This window comes from Castor canadensis, chromosome 3 (genome assembly GCF_047511655.1).
Source record: "Castor canadensis chromosome 3, mCasCan1.hap1v2, whole genome shotgun sequence".
Classification (NCBI taxonomy): Eukaryota; Metazoa; Chordata; class Mammalia; order Rodentia; family Castoridae; genus Castor; species Castor canadensis.
The window spans coordinates 171921993-171943966 of NC_133388.1; the positions used below are offsets into that span (position 1 = coordinate 171921993).

Below are 21974 nucleotides of genomic sequence, written 5' to 3' on the forward strand. Positions count from 1 at the left end.
GTCCATACTAGCAATCAGGTTTTCTACAATGACTGAGGTATTTTTCCTGATCTTTTGTTAAAATTTTAAATTATGAGTCAAGCTCATAAAAATGTTTTTTAGAAGGGAGGGTATTCTACATTGTTTTCAAGATTTCTCATTACTTTAAAATTATTTTCAAATTAAAAATATCTCTTTTAATTCTTCCATTTAGCTTCATTTTTATCTTTCTGGTTATTGAATTTTCTTATGTTTGCATTTACCTGCCTCTAGCTATTGAAGGTTTTCTGTTTTTATTAGTAACACAGGCTTAAATTCTGTGAAGACAGAAAAGGGTAGTTTGATTTAACTCACTATAGAGATGTAGCCTTTTTTCGCTACCAGGATCTATAATATATTCTCTTCTAAGCACATTACCCTAAACCATTTTTTATACAGAAATTCTGAAATCCCTGATGAGAAGGACATTTCTGCTCTCTGCACTTGTATGTTATGGAAACTACAGCCTCACATGCATCCTCTAAACTCCTATACCTTGTTTTTTGTTTTATCACTACAGAAGGGAAGATGGAAATAAGAGGGAGAAGATGAAGAAGTAGAAGTCTGAGGCTCAAGCCAGTAGGGTCACTGAGTTCCTAACAACAAATATTAATGGACTCCCTCCACTCTATAAAGTCTTTCTTTCAGTTAAAAGAATGTATATTTGGGTACTGGATAGAAGGCTGTAGGGACAAATTTCCTAAAATTGCAAGGAAATACTTTTTCATCCCTTGAAAGATCTACCTTATTATCATGCAAATAATAAGTTTCTGGTTTGATTATCAACAAGAATGTGTCTTTCTTAAACAAACAAAATTTAACCAAAAGTTGAGGTTTCTTAACTTGGGCATACATGTTTTCTGTTTGATTCTGTAAGACTCAGGTTTTCATTGGTTAAGATTAGTAGTCATCAGGGATAATTGAGGGACAAGAAAACCGTGCTCGTGGTAAAACCTAGCTCTTCTGTCTGTGATTTCAAATGTTCAGTACTCTTAGAAGTCAGCTTCTGTGTATATGTTATATGTTATACATAAATCTGTGTTTGGAGCTCTGCTCATTCACAATCAAAATATGTAACTGAAGATTCAGTAGACCATATTTGTGGAAATATTGGCAAAGTGACCACAAGGACCATTTTCCTTTATTTTCCTTACTTCTCACCAATATACAGTTTCACTGCTATGTAAAATATTAATATAAAGAAGATATAAATAATTGTTTCTTAGATTAAACAAACTCTCCATTCATGTGTGGATGCAATGTAAGAAATTTCATCTTGTCAGAAACAGTCAAATAAAGGGAACTATAAGCTAAAGAACTATGTGATATATGTGAGGAAACAAATATTGGTTGTTGAAATTTGTTTTAATTTTTTAAAACAGTACCTCCTAATGTCTTTTCTCAAATTTTTGGTGGTAATAAAAAGGAAGAAGCTTAAGGATAGATAGTAGAAAACATTACTTTATTTGATAAAATCTATTTTATATATAATTATATAAAATTATCAAAATAATTCAATGTATGTTTACTTCCACACCTTTGTTAGGTGCTGTGAATAAGATTATTTTTCTTACATTGACTTAAGGAATGTCATGAAAGGCATTGAGGGCTTCTATAATGTTAGTGAAACTCTTTCATGAGACTCTAACGTGTGTAAGCATTGCAATTCATCTGGTTCTATTGCACAAGAAACTTAACATCGTCGTGTTTTCATTGTCAAACCCAATCAAGACCTGAAATTAGTTATGTTCAACAGGTCAGACTTATAACAAACTGCTTATCAACACTCAAAGTGTTTTTGTGAGTATAAAACAAATACATTATTAGAAGCCAACTTTTTATTCATTTTTAAGTGATTTAGCAGGAAGGTGCTTTCTAAATCTAAGAGCAGAAAGTAAAGAAGAAACGAGATGAAGAGGAAGAAATTACACACACACACACACACACACACACACACACACACACACACACACGCTCTCATGCTTAATCGCTCAACTCTTCAAATAATTTTTCTTCCTGAATATCAAAGTTTTCACTTTTGATCATATGTTTTACAGATTTGATCTGGAAATTTAAATAAAATTTGCAAATAAGTGATTGATTGTCAAATTTTGAATAAAAAAGAATTATTTTGAAGTTATTAGCCAAAAAGGGTTCTATTCTAAAATTTATTATGTTCTCTCAAAGGTAATATGAAACACAGCAAAGATTTTTATTTGTATTCACATATTTAGAGCACATATAGTGTGTTCTCAACTACATGAGCTAATATATTTTAATAAGGGGGAACCACTGTGAGTTTTGATGACAAAACAAAGTTAAAGTCCCAACTCTGTATTTTCCTGACTGTTAGTATGGAGGTAAGTAAAGATTTAGGGTCTAACCTGGTAGTGAATACAGTGGGCATTTAGAGTGCTTTTGAGGAAAGAGTTAACAAAGGATTGCTAGTGAACCACAAGTAGAGTTGGCAAATAGATATAGTGAGTTTATGATATCATTAGTGTGCTGGAAAATACTCAATGACTAGCTGTCAAACAAATTTAATTGTATGTGCACACATTTCTAAGATTTTTATTCAACCAGCAGAAATGCTTTGTCTTTCTTATTATGCATATGTCCTTTCCTCAACAAAATCAGTGATAAGGGCAGAATGGGACCTACCTGAAACTGAGGAGGGGAGGGGAGGAAGGGTAGGGAGGGGGGCAGGGTGGAGAAATGACCCAAACAATGTATGCACATGTAAATAAATAAAAAAACAAAAAACAAAAAAAACCCAAAACAAAAAACCCCCACCACTTTAGGTAATGCAAAAGTGGTTGACAAATTTTTTTCTGGAAAGGTCAGATAAATAGTGCAGGGTTTTTGGGGCAGTATGATCTCTGTCTCCTGTGCTCAGTCCTTTCACTGTAACACAAAGCAGCCATAGACAATATGTAAATTATGTAAATATGTAAATACAGAAATTGGCTTTCTTCCAACAATGTTTTATTTACAAGAAAAAGTGTTGGCCAAGCACAGTGCTTCATGCCTGTAGTCCCAGCTGCTCAGAATGCCGAGGCAGCAGGGCTACCTGATCATTTCTCTTTCTTTCTTTTCTTTTCTTTTCTTTCTTTTCTCCTTCCTTTCTTCCTTCCTTCTCTCTGTCTCTCTCTCTCTCTCTTTCTTTCTTTTTAAGGAAACAGGTGTCATGCCCAATTTGATCCACATACTATTATTTTCTAGCCCAATTTTGTGGACGTGTAGCATATGATTTACAAATAATAATACAATATGAAATATTCATTATTATAAATTCCACATAGCTAATCAATTCTTACAGAACACCTTTACTTTTGCCATATTTTATATATGCAAATTATGATTGCAAATGAAAAATGATAGAAATGCCTACATAAATATCACTTGATTTTTTTATCTTAACATGAGAGTGCAACTCTAAAACATGATTATATCAGAACTTCATGAATTTGCAAATGATATGAGCAACTTCTTTACTAAATTGAATTTAGTTTTGAAATATTAGACAGAATGTTTCCTCAATATTTTGTGCTATTTACAATATAATACCTATAGACCCAACCCATTTCTATTTAAATCTAGATAATAAATAAAGCAGTAAATCAAACCAGCATTTATATCTGGTGTTAGCTAAATTCTGTGTTGAAAACATTCTAGAGTCAAAATGAAGCTAGCAGTGTGATATCACTGAATGTGGGACTGGGAAGAAACATGTCAGGATTAGTATTTAGATATTAAGATACAGATTTTGACAAGTTCTGTCAAAGACACAAAACCAGAGTTGTGTTTAAAGATTTTTACTGGATTTATTTCCTATTCTACACTCAGGCAACATTTCATCCATAAGACAGAATTGATGGGCTGAGTAAGGGTGGTTATTTTTATAGACAGAGAATGGCTAAAGAGTAGAAACAAAGGGATAAAAAGCAGTGTGGTCATTTTAAAGTTAGTTTTCTTCTGAGGTGAGGACAGCCAGACAAAACATTAGGAAAATAGCTGATGAGTTAGCATCAGGTTTTTAGGTTACTTCCTTTGTAGCAATATTAACACAGAGGAAAGTCAATACTATGCCAAAAAAACCTGGCCTGTCTGGGAAATTTGACTGTTACCTGGAATCCTGAATTCCCCAAAAGGTCAGATAAAAAAAATTAAAACAAAAACAAAAGAAAACACAAACTTAGTTTCAGCTTGTTGACTTCAAACTTCAGCATGGGTGACTCCATTTTGATTTTTAGCCTGATGTGTTGGAAACACTCAACCTTGTTCCAAAGCAATGGTCTCTTAAAATTTCTGTGCAAAACCTCAAAAGACTAGTTAAAAAAAAAAAGATTAGAAAATTAAAAGCTGTATTTATTACTTTTATTTTAATATAATTATAAATCAATTTAATTGCAATTCAAATATAATTTATAAATTTTTAGTAAAGCTATATCGAACAATTCAGCTCATAAAGTTACTGAAATTCTTAGTTTTATTTATTTAGTTCGTTTGTTTTTTTGAGATAAGGTCTTCTATGTAGCTGAGACCAGTCTGGAACTCACTAAGTGCATCCCTCTCCAGATTGCTGAGGTCATAGCTATGTACAACCACAACAAACCAAATAAGGGAAAATAAAATGACTGGTTCTCACTGTTGTTAATTCCAAACTTGCACACATAAATAAGAGAGAAATTTGAGGAAAAAGGTGGCAAAACTTGTAGAAATTTGCATACTCCCAGAAAAGAGGTAGGAAAGAAATTCAGCATCATAAACGGAGTAGTTAAAAACCTATTCTCTTCAGGGTGAGGGCAGAGCTATGTTACCAGGAGCTGGCGAATATAAATAGGTTTTGCAGTTGGGAAAACTAGGACCTAGCAGTGATACTCAATTGCAGGCAAAATGGCAAATGAGATAGCTCTGCAGCAGATCCACCAAAGAGCAAAAAATTGAAGTTTATTCTGCATTTCTCATCTCTCACTATCACATTCTCTCATGTTGTCACTTTTTACTGAGGTCTTTCCCTTCTCAAAGTAACACATATCACATAGGTATGCAACCTCACTCCAAATAATTAAGTCAGAATGCACTCTGAGAAACACATTTGGCTGCTGTAGTTCTAAAAGGCATCACCGGTTGTGGCAAATGAATTTTCAAATAATGTCATTTTGTGTAGAAAAGTAGTGGATAAATTTCAAGCATCACAAAGGAAGAGAAGAGAAGTACTTTAGGAAGGATAGCATGAATGGAATGGTAAGTGTGGGGAAGGACTTCCTGACTTTTATTTCATTACCCTCTTTGTGATACTGATTAGTTCCTAGGCTCACAGGTTTCATTTGTGTGTTCATACATTTTCTCCCTTAGTTAGCCTTAAAAAAATTGCTACCTGAATTCTTTACACAGGCATCTTACTATTAATCTCACTGTTAACTCCAATTTAGCAAATATAAATTACTATTACCATTATTATTTGAGGCACTGAGAATCCAACCCAGGACCTTGTGAATGCTAAGGAAGCACTGCACCACTGAGCTATGTTCCTAGCTGGCAAATACAAATTGTGTTAACAGGCAAACCCAAACAATGAACTGGAGGTGGAAAGGTTTTTTTATAGTGAATTCTTGACTGCTAAGGAAAAGTGTACAAAACAGGAATGCATATATTGGCACTAATTAATATCAAAATTATATACGTCAAGTTGTAGTCAGGAAATCTTTCCCAAAATCTATAAAAATCTTAGAAGTATACAATGATTTTTGTGTTAGAGCATTGTCAATGAAATTATTTATTTATTTATTTATTTATTTATTTATTTATTTTGGCAGTACTGGCCTTTCAACTCAGGATTTTGAACTCCTACTTGAAACACACTCCCTTTCTTTTTTCCTTGATTTTAATTTTTTTGCCCCAGAGGCCAGCCTAAGACTCTGATATCCCTATATCCACTTCCCACCTATCTGGGATCACAGGCATTCCCCATCATACCCAATTCATTTTTCTTTTAAATAGTGTCTCCCTAATTTCTAGCCATGAACCATTATCTTCCCATTTTTGCCTTCCACATAAAATGGTATTTTAAAGGAAGGAAACAACAATGTTACTGTATTTTAACAATGTTAAAAATCACTGATTAAACCACAATTCTCCACTGCTGCCAATTTAGAATAAGTAACTGCTCTTTCAAGATTTGTGAAAACAGAAATATATTTTCTATTTTCCTTAATAGCATCTTGACAATTAGAACTAATAACACATAATTATTTTTAAATATTTAAGTTTGATTTTCATAGAAGTTGTATTTATTCTTATAAATGAATATAAGTTGTATATACCAAAAACACTTACATGGAAAAATATATCAGCAACTATGGAAATATTTCTTTGCAAAAAGTTTTATCTTTTTTTTAAACAGGAAAATTGTTTATTTCAACAATTTTTAAGTAAACAATTTTGCACTTAATATTTATTACAAACAACTTTTTTGAATTTATAGACATTGATTTGTTAGGCTTGCATATTCATGAAATTAATTTATAGTCATAAATGTAAGGGATTCTTTGTATATCAATAGGATTAACGTTACTTTGCATACATCAAAATAAAAACTAAAACAAATCATCATGGTTTTTTAGAGAAATATTCATTCATATATTAATTATGTTTTTATATATAATATTCCTTGATTAAGATATTTTGCATTAAAGTTTCCTTATTTTGATGTTACTGAAGCATGAATACTTACACATCATAAAGTTAAAATTTACCTTTTCATATTATGAATATAAATTGGAAACATTCTATTTCAATAAAAAATAATAGAAATGAGATAGTTAATGTGTTTATGGATGTAGAATTAACATGTAGCTTATTGTATATACATATTTGTACATTTATATTTTGATGTAATTTGATGGCTACAAATGATCAAACTATAAAAATGTTCAGGTTTACCTACCTTGAGAACATCTCCTTGTGCTAAATGAAATGTCCTGGCTGAAATATTGATTCCCTTTCCTGCTTGAACCTGAATACTATAAATGCATTCATGATTGTTTTCATAGTTGAGTGGATAATTTGGGGAGAGCAAAATTCCTTCATTATTTGTTGCAGATGCACCACATTCAGCTGCAAGTAAAACAGAATAGTGAAGTACAGTTTAATACAAAGCATTATTGTGTTCAAATAATTTCATGTATGAAAGTGTAAATGTATTGTATTTTTACCTAGACCCTAACAGAAAGATAATGTACAGAGTGGATATGTACTGCAGGATTTATTCCCTCCTTAAATGACATATGGATAGGAAGGAGTACTGTCCAAAGAGAGGACAAATATTGGTAATAGAAACATAACAATTTTTTAAGAAAATATTACAATTTTCCCTTGGATGAAAGAAAAAATGCAAAAGGATGAGAGCAACAAATTTTTAGTTTTTTAAATTATAGACTTCTAGGAAATACATAAATTAATAATTCAATTTTTATGTATAAAAAGAGAATAATTTTGTTTTAAAATAATTGTATGATCTTTTCATTTTTACCTTAAATTCTTTTGACTATTTTTCCTTCCATTTTTCCTCAGCATTCCCAATCCAAGAACTTCAAAAGCAAAAAAAGAACTAAATACCACATTGTTTCTGGAAACTAATACAATTGGTAAACTCTACTACCAATAATTGTGACAAATTGAGCACATTTCAAAATTGTATCCTTTTTCTCAACTTAAAAAATAGTTTAGACAGAGGCATTATCATAAAAAAACATATGGAAACACTGACTTTCTGGGTTGTATGATAGATGTTATATGGACAAAGTTTCAGGAAGTATTTAACCATTTAGGAAGAGCTAAGAAATTCTCAGAAAATTTAGCTTAAATTTAATTTTAATTTGGTATGATTTAAAGAACTCACAGAAATATTATATAATACAACAAGAAGTCTGAAATATGTTTCAGAAATTCAGCTGACTCTGATTTCTGTCTTATCTAATTATTTGCTTTATTACCATATGATGGGTGGAAGATTTATGTTTTAAAAGTTCAATGAAAAAGAAAAGAAAGCAAGCCATCATTTTCCAGAAATAAGACTTAAAAAAAGATTTATGTGAACAATCATAGAATGTAGACAATAAGGTGAATGATATGAGTTGCTTTACCTTTTAAATGTTTAAACATCAACAAAAATGAGGACAAAGGAAAAGTTTAATGAAGAAATGCACATGGTGAAAAGAGCTATGTGTACTACCAACAACATGAGAATGACAAGAAAATGAATGGTGTGATGCTAACCACCAGAGAGTTACATGAGGAAATACACACAATGGAATTTTGCTTCAAATTCCTTTTAAACTGAAAGAAAAGAATAACTCACAGACTCTCAATACTGATATAAATTATTTTTATTTTACAGTGACATATACATGTCCAAACATAAAAATGAAAATGTCATTCAGCTTTTAATTATATATAATCAAAATACCAAAAAACAAGTTTATAAATTCAGGAACAAAGTGGCAAAAAATTAAAAAAAATAGTAACTGGGATCTATTATGGCAAAAGATGTTGTCCTGAAATTAAATCACTTATGATAATGTATTTCAGGAGCCAGCTGCAAGAGTATAGGAGTATTTTGAGCCTATAACTGCTTTGATTATACAATGTTATGTTTATAATTCAATTCTCCCTCATCTGCACCTCTCTGAACTCCTGACAACTTTTGCTTTGTGTAGTACTATGTGATGCCATATATCCTTCACTTAGTGGGAAAGAATCACTTATCTTTTAAATCTGTCTCAGTTCTTCCTATAAGCTTATTTGAATCTAGTTATACTTGAGAGGACATGAAAACAAATGTATCTGGATCATACAGATGATCCAGAATGCACTTAAACTTGTATCAGTTATTTCAAAGAAAATACAAACATTTCATAGAATTCTGAAAGTATATTTGTTGATGGCAAAACAGTATTTTCAGAAGATCTTGGTCCCTGTGTTCCTGTGTGGAAAACTTCAAGCAGAACTTGTGGGTATAAATGGAGTTTATTAAAAGTTAGGAAAGGAAATACAAAGGGAGCATTGGGGGTGCATGTGGAGTCTGCAGGCAAAAAGAGTGTGCTTTTTCTTTTTCAGGTGCTTTTAAAACCTACACTAACCCATGGGGAGGGCAGACAAAAGAGATTCCTACCCAATAAAGAACGACTGGGGGGGAGCACAAGTGGTCCCCAGCCAGGTGAGGATATTTTGGGCCATTACAGGGCAATGTATATAAGCCCCAAACCTTTCCTACTTCTAGCCTAATCTCAAATTCCCCTAAGATACAACATTCCAAAAAATTCTTTCTTGGGACTTAGTGAAGGGGTGTGGGGAGGTCCATCTTTAGTATCTGTTTTAAGCTGACAAGAAGTAGCAGATCCTACTTATAAAGGGAAATTTCTCTCTTATTTTTTTGTCTTGGGGCTCATTTGGACACAAGGTATATGAATTATTTTCTATCATAATTAAAGTTCCTGGTGAAGATCTGGGTTGCTTATGGAGACCTTGTTTATTTGTAGAGATTGATAGCCTTGTTGCCTCATGATTTGAGTCCTAAAGGCTTTTATTTTGGAAGAGATAAATTTGGTTTGCAAGACATGACCTGAACATTTATAATGTCATCAGAAAGTGTGGCAGGAAGGATAATTCTGAAACATGATAGAGAGTCTTGTGGCTACTTTGCCTATCAGTGTTTATATCTGTAGCTATTTTTCACCCTTTAGCTGGCCTTTTATTTTGGACTGTCATTATAGTGGGTCATTAAGGGGACTACATTACAGGCCGGGTGTACCAGGGGGCAGATGTTAGTTCAGTTAGAGAGTAAACATCAATGAGTCAGTTTTGTACAGAAAGAAGACTCACAGCATCCCTAAGAAGTTAGATACCATTGAAAGTTATATTATTTTGATTAAACAGAAGGTTTTGGCCAAAGACATGACTTTGCTTTTTGCCAGAAGCCTAGAAGCCTTAAATACTAGAGCACATGCATAAGAGCCCCTTTTTAAAAATCTCTCAGGTTTGGTTACTTTTAGAGGTATGGTATAATTGACTCCATCTGCATCTGGAGAAGTCCCCTCCTTTGTGCAGTTCCTTTGAACTGTCTTCTGTGGCTGAACACCACTTGTTTCTCTGAGAAGTTAAGGAACACTTACCACTCAAGGTCATGTCCTCTTAAACTGTTTCTCTGAACAGTCATCTCTGAAGATTTTGCCAATTTGGAGTTTTGTCCCTCAGGGCAGGAATGTTTCTCCCAGAAAGTCCGGAAAGTCAGTTTGTCTCATGGAGGAGGGGAAGCAACGCGTCAAATAGATCAGAAATCAGTGCCAATGTGATCTTTTTGGCCAAACATTTTGGCCAAACTGAACAACAAAGAGATTTATTTAAAAAATGGCTCTTAGGCTGGACCTAACTAAATTTAATTGTTCCATAGAGGATGTAATGACACATTTAAATTGCTGGAAAGTGTTATCAGATAGCAGTTGTAAAGTTTTAACAAGGAAAATACAAAATGACCCCAATACTTAAGAATGTCTGTCCTGGTTAATACATAAGCACTTGTCAGAGTTATTTTTCATGAGTTTGCCTATAAATGTTCTTGAAGGACCAGAACTATAATGACAAAACTTAAAGTAATCTTGGTTAATTACAATTTAAACCTTGAATTTTGGTTAGGTAAAGTAACAAGTTGGTGGTTGTCAGTACTGTCAAAACAGTACTGACAATTAAAAACCCTAACTTTATTATTATTTTTTTTTATTATTCATATGTGCATAGAATGCTTGGGTCATTTCTTCCCCCTGCCCCCACCCCCTCCCTTACCTAACTTTTTCAATGTTTGGAGGAAAGCAGTGTTGGCAATTTTAAATAGCCCCTGTTTTGATTCTTAATTGTATATTATACATATAAAACAATGTTTATCTAACCAATGTCAAATGACATTAGTTTATCTGATAGACAGATGTCAGGCCTAAATGGTAGAACTTTTAGCTTTTGTCATAAAGAGCAGAAATGTCAAAGACCTTATTAGAATGTACTTTAGATAAATGAACTATAGTTGTTTACAGGTATACATTTTTAACTCTGTAAATGATTTTGTAACATTTAGATGTCAGGTACTAACAGTATTAGAACCATTTAAAAGAATTTTTACATAGCATAAACTTAGTTTCTTTAGTGTTATTAGAGAAAAACCTTAGGGTTTAGGGAGGATGTAAAGAATAGTAAATAATTTCAAATGGGCTGTATAGAGAACTAATTATCTTATTTTTGGTTAGTAAGCTCAAAGCATCTTCCAGTACTTAAGGATATAGCCAGTGGATATGTTGGCTTCCCCTATGCTGGTTGGTGGAAAGAGAGGCAAGGGAAGGGAGAAAATCCCTCCACTCCTCCATGAGAGCTCCTGATTGGAATTCCCTATGCTGGCTCGTGGATGGTGAGAGAAAAAGGAAAGAAGGAAAGTTGCCCTTTCACAGAGAGAAAAATAAGAACTTTCTAGATATGCAATGTGTCCTTCTTAAATATTTTGAAAACTCCAACACAAGTCCCTCCAACCTGTGTCCTACAGAAGTCCCTGGAGTAAGCAAGTGGCAGAGCACTCTGCCTTTCAGGTCATCCATTCTCCCGAGCGCCCATCTCTTTCAACCCAGCATGAGAGTTTTTTAGATGGGATGTTGATCCTGAATGGTGACCCAACTATTAAAATATCAGAGCTATTATGAATTATTATGATAACAACATGCAAAATGAAAAGATAAGAATATGAAGGAAGACAAGCTGTTCATTGTTACAAGGGAAACATCTTAATATGAACTTTTATTACAACCAGTACAAAATTAACTCTCAAATAATAATAAACCAATTAAGATTAATGTCTCAAAAAATTAGCTACAGAAACAGAGATAAGGGGATAAGTATAAAGTTATGAGATCCAATGACTAATGGCCATGTCTTGGATGTTGTTAAGAAATTACATCCTAGACTGTTAATGTTAACTAACAGAATCACTTGCTATACAGAGCGGGGTTTTTGTTGACCTGCATGAAGCCCCTAGAGCCCAAAAATAACAGGCTCAGTCATTGGGAGTTACTGACTTATGAAATTTGGCATTGTAAAATTAGTTTCCTTTTTATAGACTCCTAAAAACTTAAGGTTTTATCATCAAATTTGGAAGGTGATCTTTTGTTTGTTTTAGGTAAAATTTTTTATCAGCCTGTAGCACCAAAAGATCTTGATAGTTATTTTGATAAAACAGAAACCCATTTTTAAAATATACATTAGTACCTTATATGACCTTAGAAAACTTTCTAGGCAAACTTTAGACTATAGCCAACTGAATCAAACATATATAAACTTATAAACTTTAAGACCTTAATTTGTATCTTGAAACAACTGCTGTAAAAACCTGAATTTAGATAACAGTGTTTTTAATACAAGTTTGAGTAACCTTCTACCTTAAAAGAGTTAGGAAGAATATTGGATTAAACCTTTTTAATAATAACAATCTACAAAAACACATGGGTCAGTAAACCTACTTATAAAAGAGTTAAATGTAAATTACACTCATGATAGAATGAAGCAGAGATTATTGTTTATAAATTTATTTACTTATTTTTTAGTCTTAAGGCAGAGACTAGCTAGGTCTGGATGGGATTGGAACTTTAGATAACTTTTGAACTCTTGAGACAACTGCACACATTAACTTTATAAAAGCAGTTTGCGAACCATCCTAAAGACATCTAAACATACATACACACACAAACACACAACACACACACACACACAGATGTTTTGATCTAGTTATGCCAAAGGATATAAGTGCAGATGAGTTCATAAAAGTAAAAATTAAGTGGCCACAATTGGTAGAAGACAAAGACATACAGAGAAAATACACATAATGGCACACAAAGCCATCACATTAATTTAGAGTGCACTTGTATTTAAAAAAAAATTTTTATCAATATCTTTAGTATAATAGTCAGCTAGATTCCTAAGTAGTTCACAACAGATCTCTAATACAAACAGTCTATGCTTCACCCAATTCTTAACAGACCAATGCAGTAAAACAACATGTATAAAAACTATATTAATCTAGAAAATTTTAACAAGACAGTTATAATGTTCCTAAAGGATGGCAAGATGACATCATCCATGACTTTCTTATTCCTAGGGAGTGGGAAGGTGGTGCTGGAAATATGGAGGCCTCATCATGGTGGTATTCCTTATAACCACATGGTCTCTCCAAAGGGTCTCACAAATGGAACTAAAAGGCATGTTACATGCAACATACTGGCCCAAAATAACAATCTGTTATGGGAATAAAACATAGGTGTCCATATGATACTCATCCTAATGAAAAGGCCAAATAGTTGAAGCAAACTAAAGTAGGATTTAAAAGGTTTTGTTAGCCTCCTTGATGTGACCTGTTGATAGTTTTGAAGAATTAGTCATAGGTTGTAGAACTTTTTTTCTTTGAAATTATGTCTCGTCTTTTAGTTTTAAAGACTTATCTAAATTTAGGATTACTAGAGGTAGGGCAAATGGCAGTATACCTTTAAGCTTTATTATTGTCCAGTTTACTCCAAGTGTTTATAATTAGATCCTGAGTTTCTCATAAAGGGGTTTTGTTATTATCAAGAAAGCAAAGAATTTAAATCCTGTAGAACCCAGCAATTTACAGATAAAAATTTGGAAAGGACCTTAAACAAGTTTAGAATCTAACATACTACATTAAGCTACAGAGAACAAAGTTTTATTAATTTTAAAACAAAAATAATTGTTAAGAATAAGACCAATAAATAAATTGCCTTTTAAAATGCCCACACAAGGACCCATTCTTTTTAACCTCTTGGCTATACGTAAGCCTAATTTTCTCAGCAGAGAAGAGTTAAAGTCGCAATGTTTTCAAATGTTTATTTGATATTGCATTTTAGAATTAAAATTAAGATGGGCAGCATCAATTAATACTATTAATTTTTTTATCTCAAGTATATATTTAATACTCATATTTTAGTATAAAAATGACATTTTATTTATAGAACACATTTCCCCTTTAAATTTTGCCTTTTGAGTAAATGAATTTTGAATAAGTTACAATGATTTTTTTTCTTAGAGATATACTTTATGGGTACAAATGTCAAATCCTTAATTAAATGGCACTGTTTTAATTTTAGAAAACATATTTAAGAGAATTTAAATATATTTAACATTTAGTGAAAGTAATAATTAACATCATAGCTACACAGATGTAGATGTGCAGCAGTACCAAAAATCAAAGCTTTTAGAACTCTGACAAGCTTATGAAAACAGTACTAGATACCCGAAATAGACTTGTTTTTTTATTGCCCAAGTGTTGGTCACTTTGTATTAAAAATATAACTTTAGTCCTGGGAAAAGGAGGTGTGACCTCAGAGTGAATGTTTCTTCAACCTCTGTAGACTATGGGGGCAAGGGGAACATGGGCCAGAATTGGAATCAAGTGGCCAGGGGAAACAAGAGGCATGATGGGGAAGGAACTGGTTTATAGGAAGAAGAGGAAGAAGGTTATGGACCCATGGTAGCCACAGGGAAGCATGGTCCTGTCCTGGAGCCCAGGTTAGCATCCACAAGGGGTGACGTATTTAATTTTTAAAACAGCAGTTGTGGAACTCAGCTATGTAGGTGCTGGTTCCCGGGGTGTGCAGTTGTGCATACCATTGCTAAGGCTGTGCATGCTATCAACTGTATGCTGTGCCCCGCTGACCTTGCACCCTACCATCCCACTGCACCCTGCCACTGTGTGCCACACATTGTCAAGTACCATGTGCTCCAGCTGTTGTCCATGCCGCCAACTTTGGAGACAGCTGTTGGCAACCAAAACTTTTGGTTGGGGGGAGAACTAAGTGCTGGCCTGCTGACAAGTGATGTGTTTGCTCCCCTTCCCCGTGGACAGAGCAAGCAGCTCAAGATCCCATAACCCAGGTGGTAGCACCTCCATTCACCTTCTAAAACCACCAGTTAGGGGAGATAGAAAGGGAAAGGGAAAGAAAACAAGAGAAGCAGGGACAGAAACACAGCCAGAGTCATTCCTAATTGTCCCTGGCCACATGGTCATTACAGACCTTAGAGTATGGTCTTCCACAGTGCAACTATTATCCCCAAAGGAAAGGACAGGGGAAGGGGTTAAGGGTTAGGGAGGAAAAAGGGAAAATGTGTTACAGCTTAAGGTGTCCTGGCCTATCCATTCTCTGTGAGCTCCAAGCCATGGGGAGAGCATGCATTGGGCAGACAGACACCGCCACCACCTGCTAGGTGGGCAACAGTGTGCTCCACACTGGCATTTTCCTGCTACTTTCCCAGAGGACATTGTTCAGCCAATTCCATTGACAGTGCCAAAGGAAAAATAGAGAAAAGAGTAAGAGTGACCCTCTAAAGTGCAGGGTCTGGGGCTTTACCATGAGTCTCCGGCCTGGCTCACCAAATGTTGATGGCAAAATAGTGTTTTCAGAAGACCTTGGTCTTTGAGTTCCCCGGTGGAAGACTCCAAGCAGAATGCATGGGTATAAATGGAGTTTATTAAAAGTTAGGAAAGGAAATACAAATGGAACATGGTGGGGGCGCAGGTGGAGTCCACAGGCAGAGAGAGCATGCTTTTCTTTTTCAGGTGCTTTTAAAACCTACACTAATCCATAGGGAGGGCAGACTCAGGAGATTCCCACCCAATAATGAACAAGTAGGGATGGGTGGTTCCTAGCCAGGTGAGGGTGTTCTGGGCCATCCCCAGGCAATTTACATGAGCCCCAAACTTTACCTACTTCAAACCTGCCTCACATTCTTAGATGCAAAAATACTTAAACATTTGTTGAGATCTCGGGCTTTAAAGTTCAGAGACCAAAGTTCAAAATCAAGCTGTAATTCTACTTGGCTGTATGCTTTTGGGAAATTATTTATTCCTTCAATATTATTATTATAACAAAGTAATAATACCCTCACTAAAAGGATGTTTTGTGTGAATGTGTGTGTGTGTTAATAATAAATAATGTACATTGACAGTGTACTGCTATGCTGGCACCAAAACATTCAAAAGATTAAAATTATTATCATGAATATTTTAGATATAGACATTAACAGTGATATAATACATATACTAAAAAAATCAAAAATAAAAAAGATTAAGGTATTTATCTTGTCCTCAAAGTAAAAAAAAAACTTTACCGGTATAGAAATACATTTGTATATAAAAAGCTAGAAGACCTTTATTAATTCCAGAGAATAATTAGAGACCATAAAACTATTTTGGCAACTTCCATAAACTGAGCAAGACACAATTTGTAAAAAGCAACAACAACAATAAAGCCAAAGGATACATTACTTCAAACACCATTGAAGATATGTTAGTAATTTATTGTTCTTTCTTAACATTTCAATGAATAGTAAGAGGCATCTGCAAAAATTTTTATTTGGCTTATATTATGTAATTTAAAGGAAATTTGCCTTTTATCTTAAAAATAACCTGCTTTTGTTGTGCTTTACCATTTAAGTTGTCCCAAAACTCATTGTGTAGGTGGCAAAATAATGATTTGAACAAGATGGAAGAAATAAGAAAGATATTTGAATTAAATTAGTACTTTTCTGATTGAATTGGGACTGACTATATAAATTTTTGTGCTCAGTGCAAAGTGAAAATGCAGTGTCCTTTTTGAAAAAGTATTAAGAATTTCAAAGTCCAAATGGAACATTAAACTTATCTTGGGCACATTGCAAGTATATGGAGCCATGTGCAACTATATGGGTTTCGCATCCATGAAGTTAACTCTACATTTATTTAACATGACAGCACTAAAAGATAAAACTAATTTCCCTCAATTTTATACAGAAAGATACCGAATGAGTTTTCTTGCTAACTTCAAAGAAATAGTATTCATCAGAGCTTGGATTTGCACTGTCATTTGTCATTTCACATGGTGTTAAAAGCTGAATATGCAATTTCTCTTTCAGATCCAAATACTTTTCTTGATGTGAAGGGTTATTCCAGGAAACAAGGATAACTTAAGCCTGTTCCAGGTAAACTAGTACATAAGGTAACTTTTTTCTTTGTGTCCTCTGTTGCCCACAGTCTTCAAGTATGTATTATTAAAAGTAGAGATTATTATATGTGAAATTAGGTGTACCCTAGGTGTCAGAATGCATGCACAGCACATATAATTTATAAACATATATTCTATAACACATCATTTTAATATTTAGAGTGATTGTATCATATCAAGGGAAAATACTGATGTATAGCAGATGAAAATCTGTCCATAATGTTCTACTAATATACACAGGAAAATATACACTTTTTTTCAGTGTTTTAATTTTAGATAAAATGAGATTTTTGGGGGGGCAAGATGGCAGATTGGAAGCTCCCATCATTTGACTATGTGAAAGAGAAGAGTCAGCTAAGATAGGAGAGACTAGATTGTGATGGGAGAAGAGACAAAGCTTTGGGGATCATGGAAGAGGTGGCAGTATAGTAGAAAAGCAGTGAGAAACTGAGAACTCAGAGAAAAGTAGCAAACATTTCAAAGCTCTTTCCCAGATTCACAGGGATGGGTTATATGACCTTGGTGAGAGATTGGCAATTCTAGCTGCAAGATTATCCCACACTTCCCACAATCCTTAAATCCAGTGAGGGCATTTGGTGCTACAGTTGCTGGTCTATTGTGAAGGCTAGCCTCTGTGAATGAAAGCTTTCTATTGCTCTCTTTAACTCAGAAGGTTATTGCAAGATGCCATCTTGAGAGAGAGACAATTGTTTGAAACTTATATACTCTAGGAGTTTGCAAACAAGGGACAGTAACATCTCAGGGAGACTTGGGATACCTTTCCACAGTGTCTAGGTAGAAGACAGCCACTAGAGGTAGTCAAGGAGAGGGAGATGATCTGACACGATCTTGCAGAGAAGTTCAAACAGTAGGCAGCTCATGCAGCACAGGTAGTTGAGGTTTTGCCCTCCCTGGTTAGGGGCAAGTACCATGGCCTGAGGGTTGTGGTTGAAACACCAAGCCAGTAGCTGACATAGCATTTGGCCTCCAGGGCCTGATTTCTGGCTATGCGTGTTGACTGCTAGGTGGGTCAGAGTTCTGAGCTCAGGCCCTCCAAATCACATGATACACACAACTTCCTCTCTTCATAAGGTAACGAACTATAGGTTAAGGCCTGAAAGCACTGAGAACCACCTTTGAGAACTGCATCCTAGCATGTGTTTGATGCCAAATAAGTCTAAGGGCTCAGATACCATTAAGAAGATGAATTGCTGCACAGTTTCTGAAAGCACTGAGGCCAACCATCTGCAAACTGTATCCTGGTTCAGATTAGCTGACTGGTCAGTCTTAAGGAACCTAGCCAAGACCCTCTCTATTACAAGATATCCATAGCTTCCTCCCCACAGAGGGAGATGAATTGCTGGGTGGGGCCTGAAAACTCTGAGACCCACCTCTGGGAACTGCATCCTGGCATGTGTCTGCTGCCAGAGTGAACTGAGGACACTGATTCCAAGCCCTCTAAATCACTAGACTTCCATAGTCTCCTCCTCCCCAGAGGAAGGTGAACTGCATTGTGGACAGGGTCCATAAGAACTGAGACCAGCAGGAAGAGTGACTATGTCCTTAAGTTCTCCCCCAGCCAATGCGAAACTCAGTACTGTTTGTCTCCCCCACCACAAAACCAATAAAATGGCAGGAATTATTACATAAATTTCAATAATAACTCTGAATACTAATGGTGTCAATTCTCCCATCAAAAGAAACACTGATAGATTGGATTGTAAAACAAGGACTGACCTTTTGTTGACTACAAAAAATATACCTCATTGGCAAAAACAAAAGTAGGATGGAAAAAGATTTTCCAAGCAAATGAAGCCCCAAATCAAGCAGGAGGATCTCTATCCATACATGACAAAGCAGAATTCAACTAAAAATTAGTCAGAAGAGACAAAGTAGTTCAATTCATATGGATAATGTGAAGAATATAGTAAGAAGATTAAACACTTGCAAACACTGAAAGTCAATGAGTCCAATTTTATAAAGCAAACACTACTGGACATAAAAACACATATAGACCCAGAACAATAATAGTAGTTGACTTTAATATGCTACTCTCACCAATAGAGAAGTCATCCATACAAAAAAATCAATTAAGAACACTGCAGAATTAAACAACACAACAGATCAAATGAACTTAACAAACATCTACAGAGTATTCTAACCAATAGCCACAGAAGACACATTCTCTTCAGCAGCCCACAGAAATTTCTTGAAAACAGATCATATCTTAGGACACAAAGCATGTCTTAAGAAATACAAGAAAATCGAAATAATTTCTTTTATGTTAATAAATCATAATCAAATAAAACTAGACATCTATAACAAGAAAAACCATAAAAATACTCAAACATAAGAAGATTGAATGATGTACTTTTGAATGATCAGTGGGTCATTGAAGATAAGGGGAGGGCATAAAAATTCCTAGAATTTAATGAAAATGAAAACACAATACCAGAATGTTTAGAGCACAGAAACAGCAGTGCTAAGAGAGAAGTTTAGGTGTGAATGGCTTCATTAAAAAATCATAGAAATCCCAAATAAATAAATTAATGATGTACTTCAAGTGTTTAGAAAATCAAGAACAAGACAAACCAACAAATAATAAATGGAAAAAAAATACCAGGGAAGAAATGTACAAAATGGAGATTAAAAGGACAATACAAAGAATCAATGAAACGAAAAGTTGGTTCTTTGAAAATGGAGAAGCATAAAATTAATAAAATGAGAGATGAAAAAGGGGTTAGCACAACAAATAAAAATGAAATTCAGATTATCGTTAGGAATAGTTTGAAAACCAATGAACTGGAAAATCTAGAAAAATGGATAACTTTCTAGAGTCATATGACCTACTGAAATTGAACCAGGAGGATATAAGTCACCCAAGCAGATTTTTTAACAAAAAAGCCGAAGGAAGAAATAAGGAGTCTCCTCCCTCTCACCCCCAGCAAAAAAGGGCAGGGCCAGATCAATTCATCGCTGAATTCTACCAGACTTTAAAGGAGAATTTATGCAAGTCAATAGAAAGGGAAGGAAGGAACTATGAAGCTCATTCTATGAAGTCAGTTTGCCATGATACAAAAATTGGAAAAGGGATTGAATAAGAAAGAAAGAAAGAGAAAGAGAAAAGGACAGAAGGAAGGAAGGAAAGAAGGAAGGAAGGAAGGAAGGAAGGAAGGAAGGAAGGAAGGAAGGAAGGAAGGAAGGAAGGAAATTGTACACAAATCCCTTCATGAACATAAATGCAAAAATTTCTCAATAAAATGCTTGCAAACCAAATTCAAAAACACATTAAAAAGATTGTAAACTATGATAAATTCTTTTCATTCCATAAATACAAGTATGATACTGCATACACAAATCAATAAAAGTAATACAGCACACAAACAGAATAAAGAACAAAATCATATGATCATCTCAATAGATGCCAAAAAAGCCTTTGACAAAGTTCAACATCTCTTCATGATAAAAGCCCTAAACCAACTAGGAATATAAGCAGTATCTTTCAATATAGTAATGTCTGTATGTGATAAATTGGTATCCAGTGTGGTCCTAAAAGGGAAACAATTTCCTCAAAAGTCAGGAACAAGACAAGGGTGATTTTTCAACAGAATGCTTAAATTCATAGAGTAATTCAGAGTAATAAGGCAGGAGGAAGAAATAACATTTATATAAACTGGAAAGGAAGAAGTTAAAATTATCCCTAGTTATAGATTATATGATCTTTTACTGAGAAGACTTTCAAGACTCTACCAAAAAAACACAGATCTGATAAACACTTTTAGCAACTTAGCAGAATACATAGTCAATGCACAAAAATCAGTTGCTTTTTCCATATACCAATAGTGAACATGCTGAAAAAGAACTCAGGAAAATAATCCCATTCACAATAACCTCAATAATAGTAAACATCTAGGAATAAACTTAACAAAGGAGAAGAAAGACTTCTACAGTGAAATCTATAAAACATTGAAAAAAGAAGTTGAAGATACCAGAAAATGGAAAGAATTTCCATATTCAAGGATCAGCCAAATTAATATTATGAAAATGGCTATATTACCCAAAGAAATTTAAAGATTTAGTGTGATACCCATGAACATTCTGATGTCATTTTCACAGACATATAAAAATCAATCTTAAAATTCATATGGAAGCAAAAAGGCCACAAATAGCCAAAGCAATCTGAGCAAAAGTGATCAGTGCTGTAGATATTGCAATACTTAACTTTAAATTATAGTAAAGAGCAATAGTAACAAAAACAACATGGTACTGGCACAAAAGCAGACAAATAGCCCAATGGAACAGAAGAGAGGATCAATAAATGAGCCCACCTAGATACAGATATTTGATTTGCAACAAAGGCTTAGAAGCATGCATTATACACAAGACAATCTCTTCCACAAATGGTGATGGGAAAACTGGATATTCATATGTAGAAGACTGAAGCTAATTCTAACCTGAACAAAAATATGTCAAAGATCTAAATGCAGTTTTGTCTAAATATATGAAATTGCTAGGAGGAAACACAGATAGGGACTTGAATATATAAGCATAGGTAACACCTTTCTGAGTATGATTTCAATTGCTCAGGAAATAAGAGCAAGAATTAATAAAAGGGATTACATAAAATTAAAAAGCTTCTGTATAGCAAAGGAAACAACTGCTAGAATCAAAAGATAATCCACAGAATAAGAGAAAATCTGTCAGGTGTTAATCTGAAAGAAGATTAATAACTGGAATATATAAAGAGCTCTAAAAATTAAACACAAAGGAACAAACTATTCAATTAATAAATGGCAAACGAATACAAAAGACACTTCTCAAAAGAAGTACAAACGGTTAATAAACACACGAAAAAATGTGCCACATCTTTAT

At 34.1% G+C, this 21974-nt stretch overlaps 1 protein-coding gene across 6 annotated transcripts in view; it reads right to left on the reverse strand.

Moving 5' to 3' along the window:
- Nucleotides 1-21974, reverse strand: part of Csmd3 (CUB and Sushi multiple domains 3) — a 1205819-nt gene that overhangs the window by 336023 nt on the left and 847822 nt on the right. For all 6 annotated transcript variants that reach the window (XM_074069090.1, XM_074069089.1, XM_074069088.1 and 3 more), the window contains one exon: nucleotides 6968-7137. In XM_074069090.1, coding sequence (XP_073925191.1) covers nucleotides 6968-7137 — 170 coding nt within the window. The remainder of the gene's footprint in view (nucleotides 1-6967; nucleotides 7138-21974) is intronic.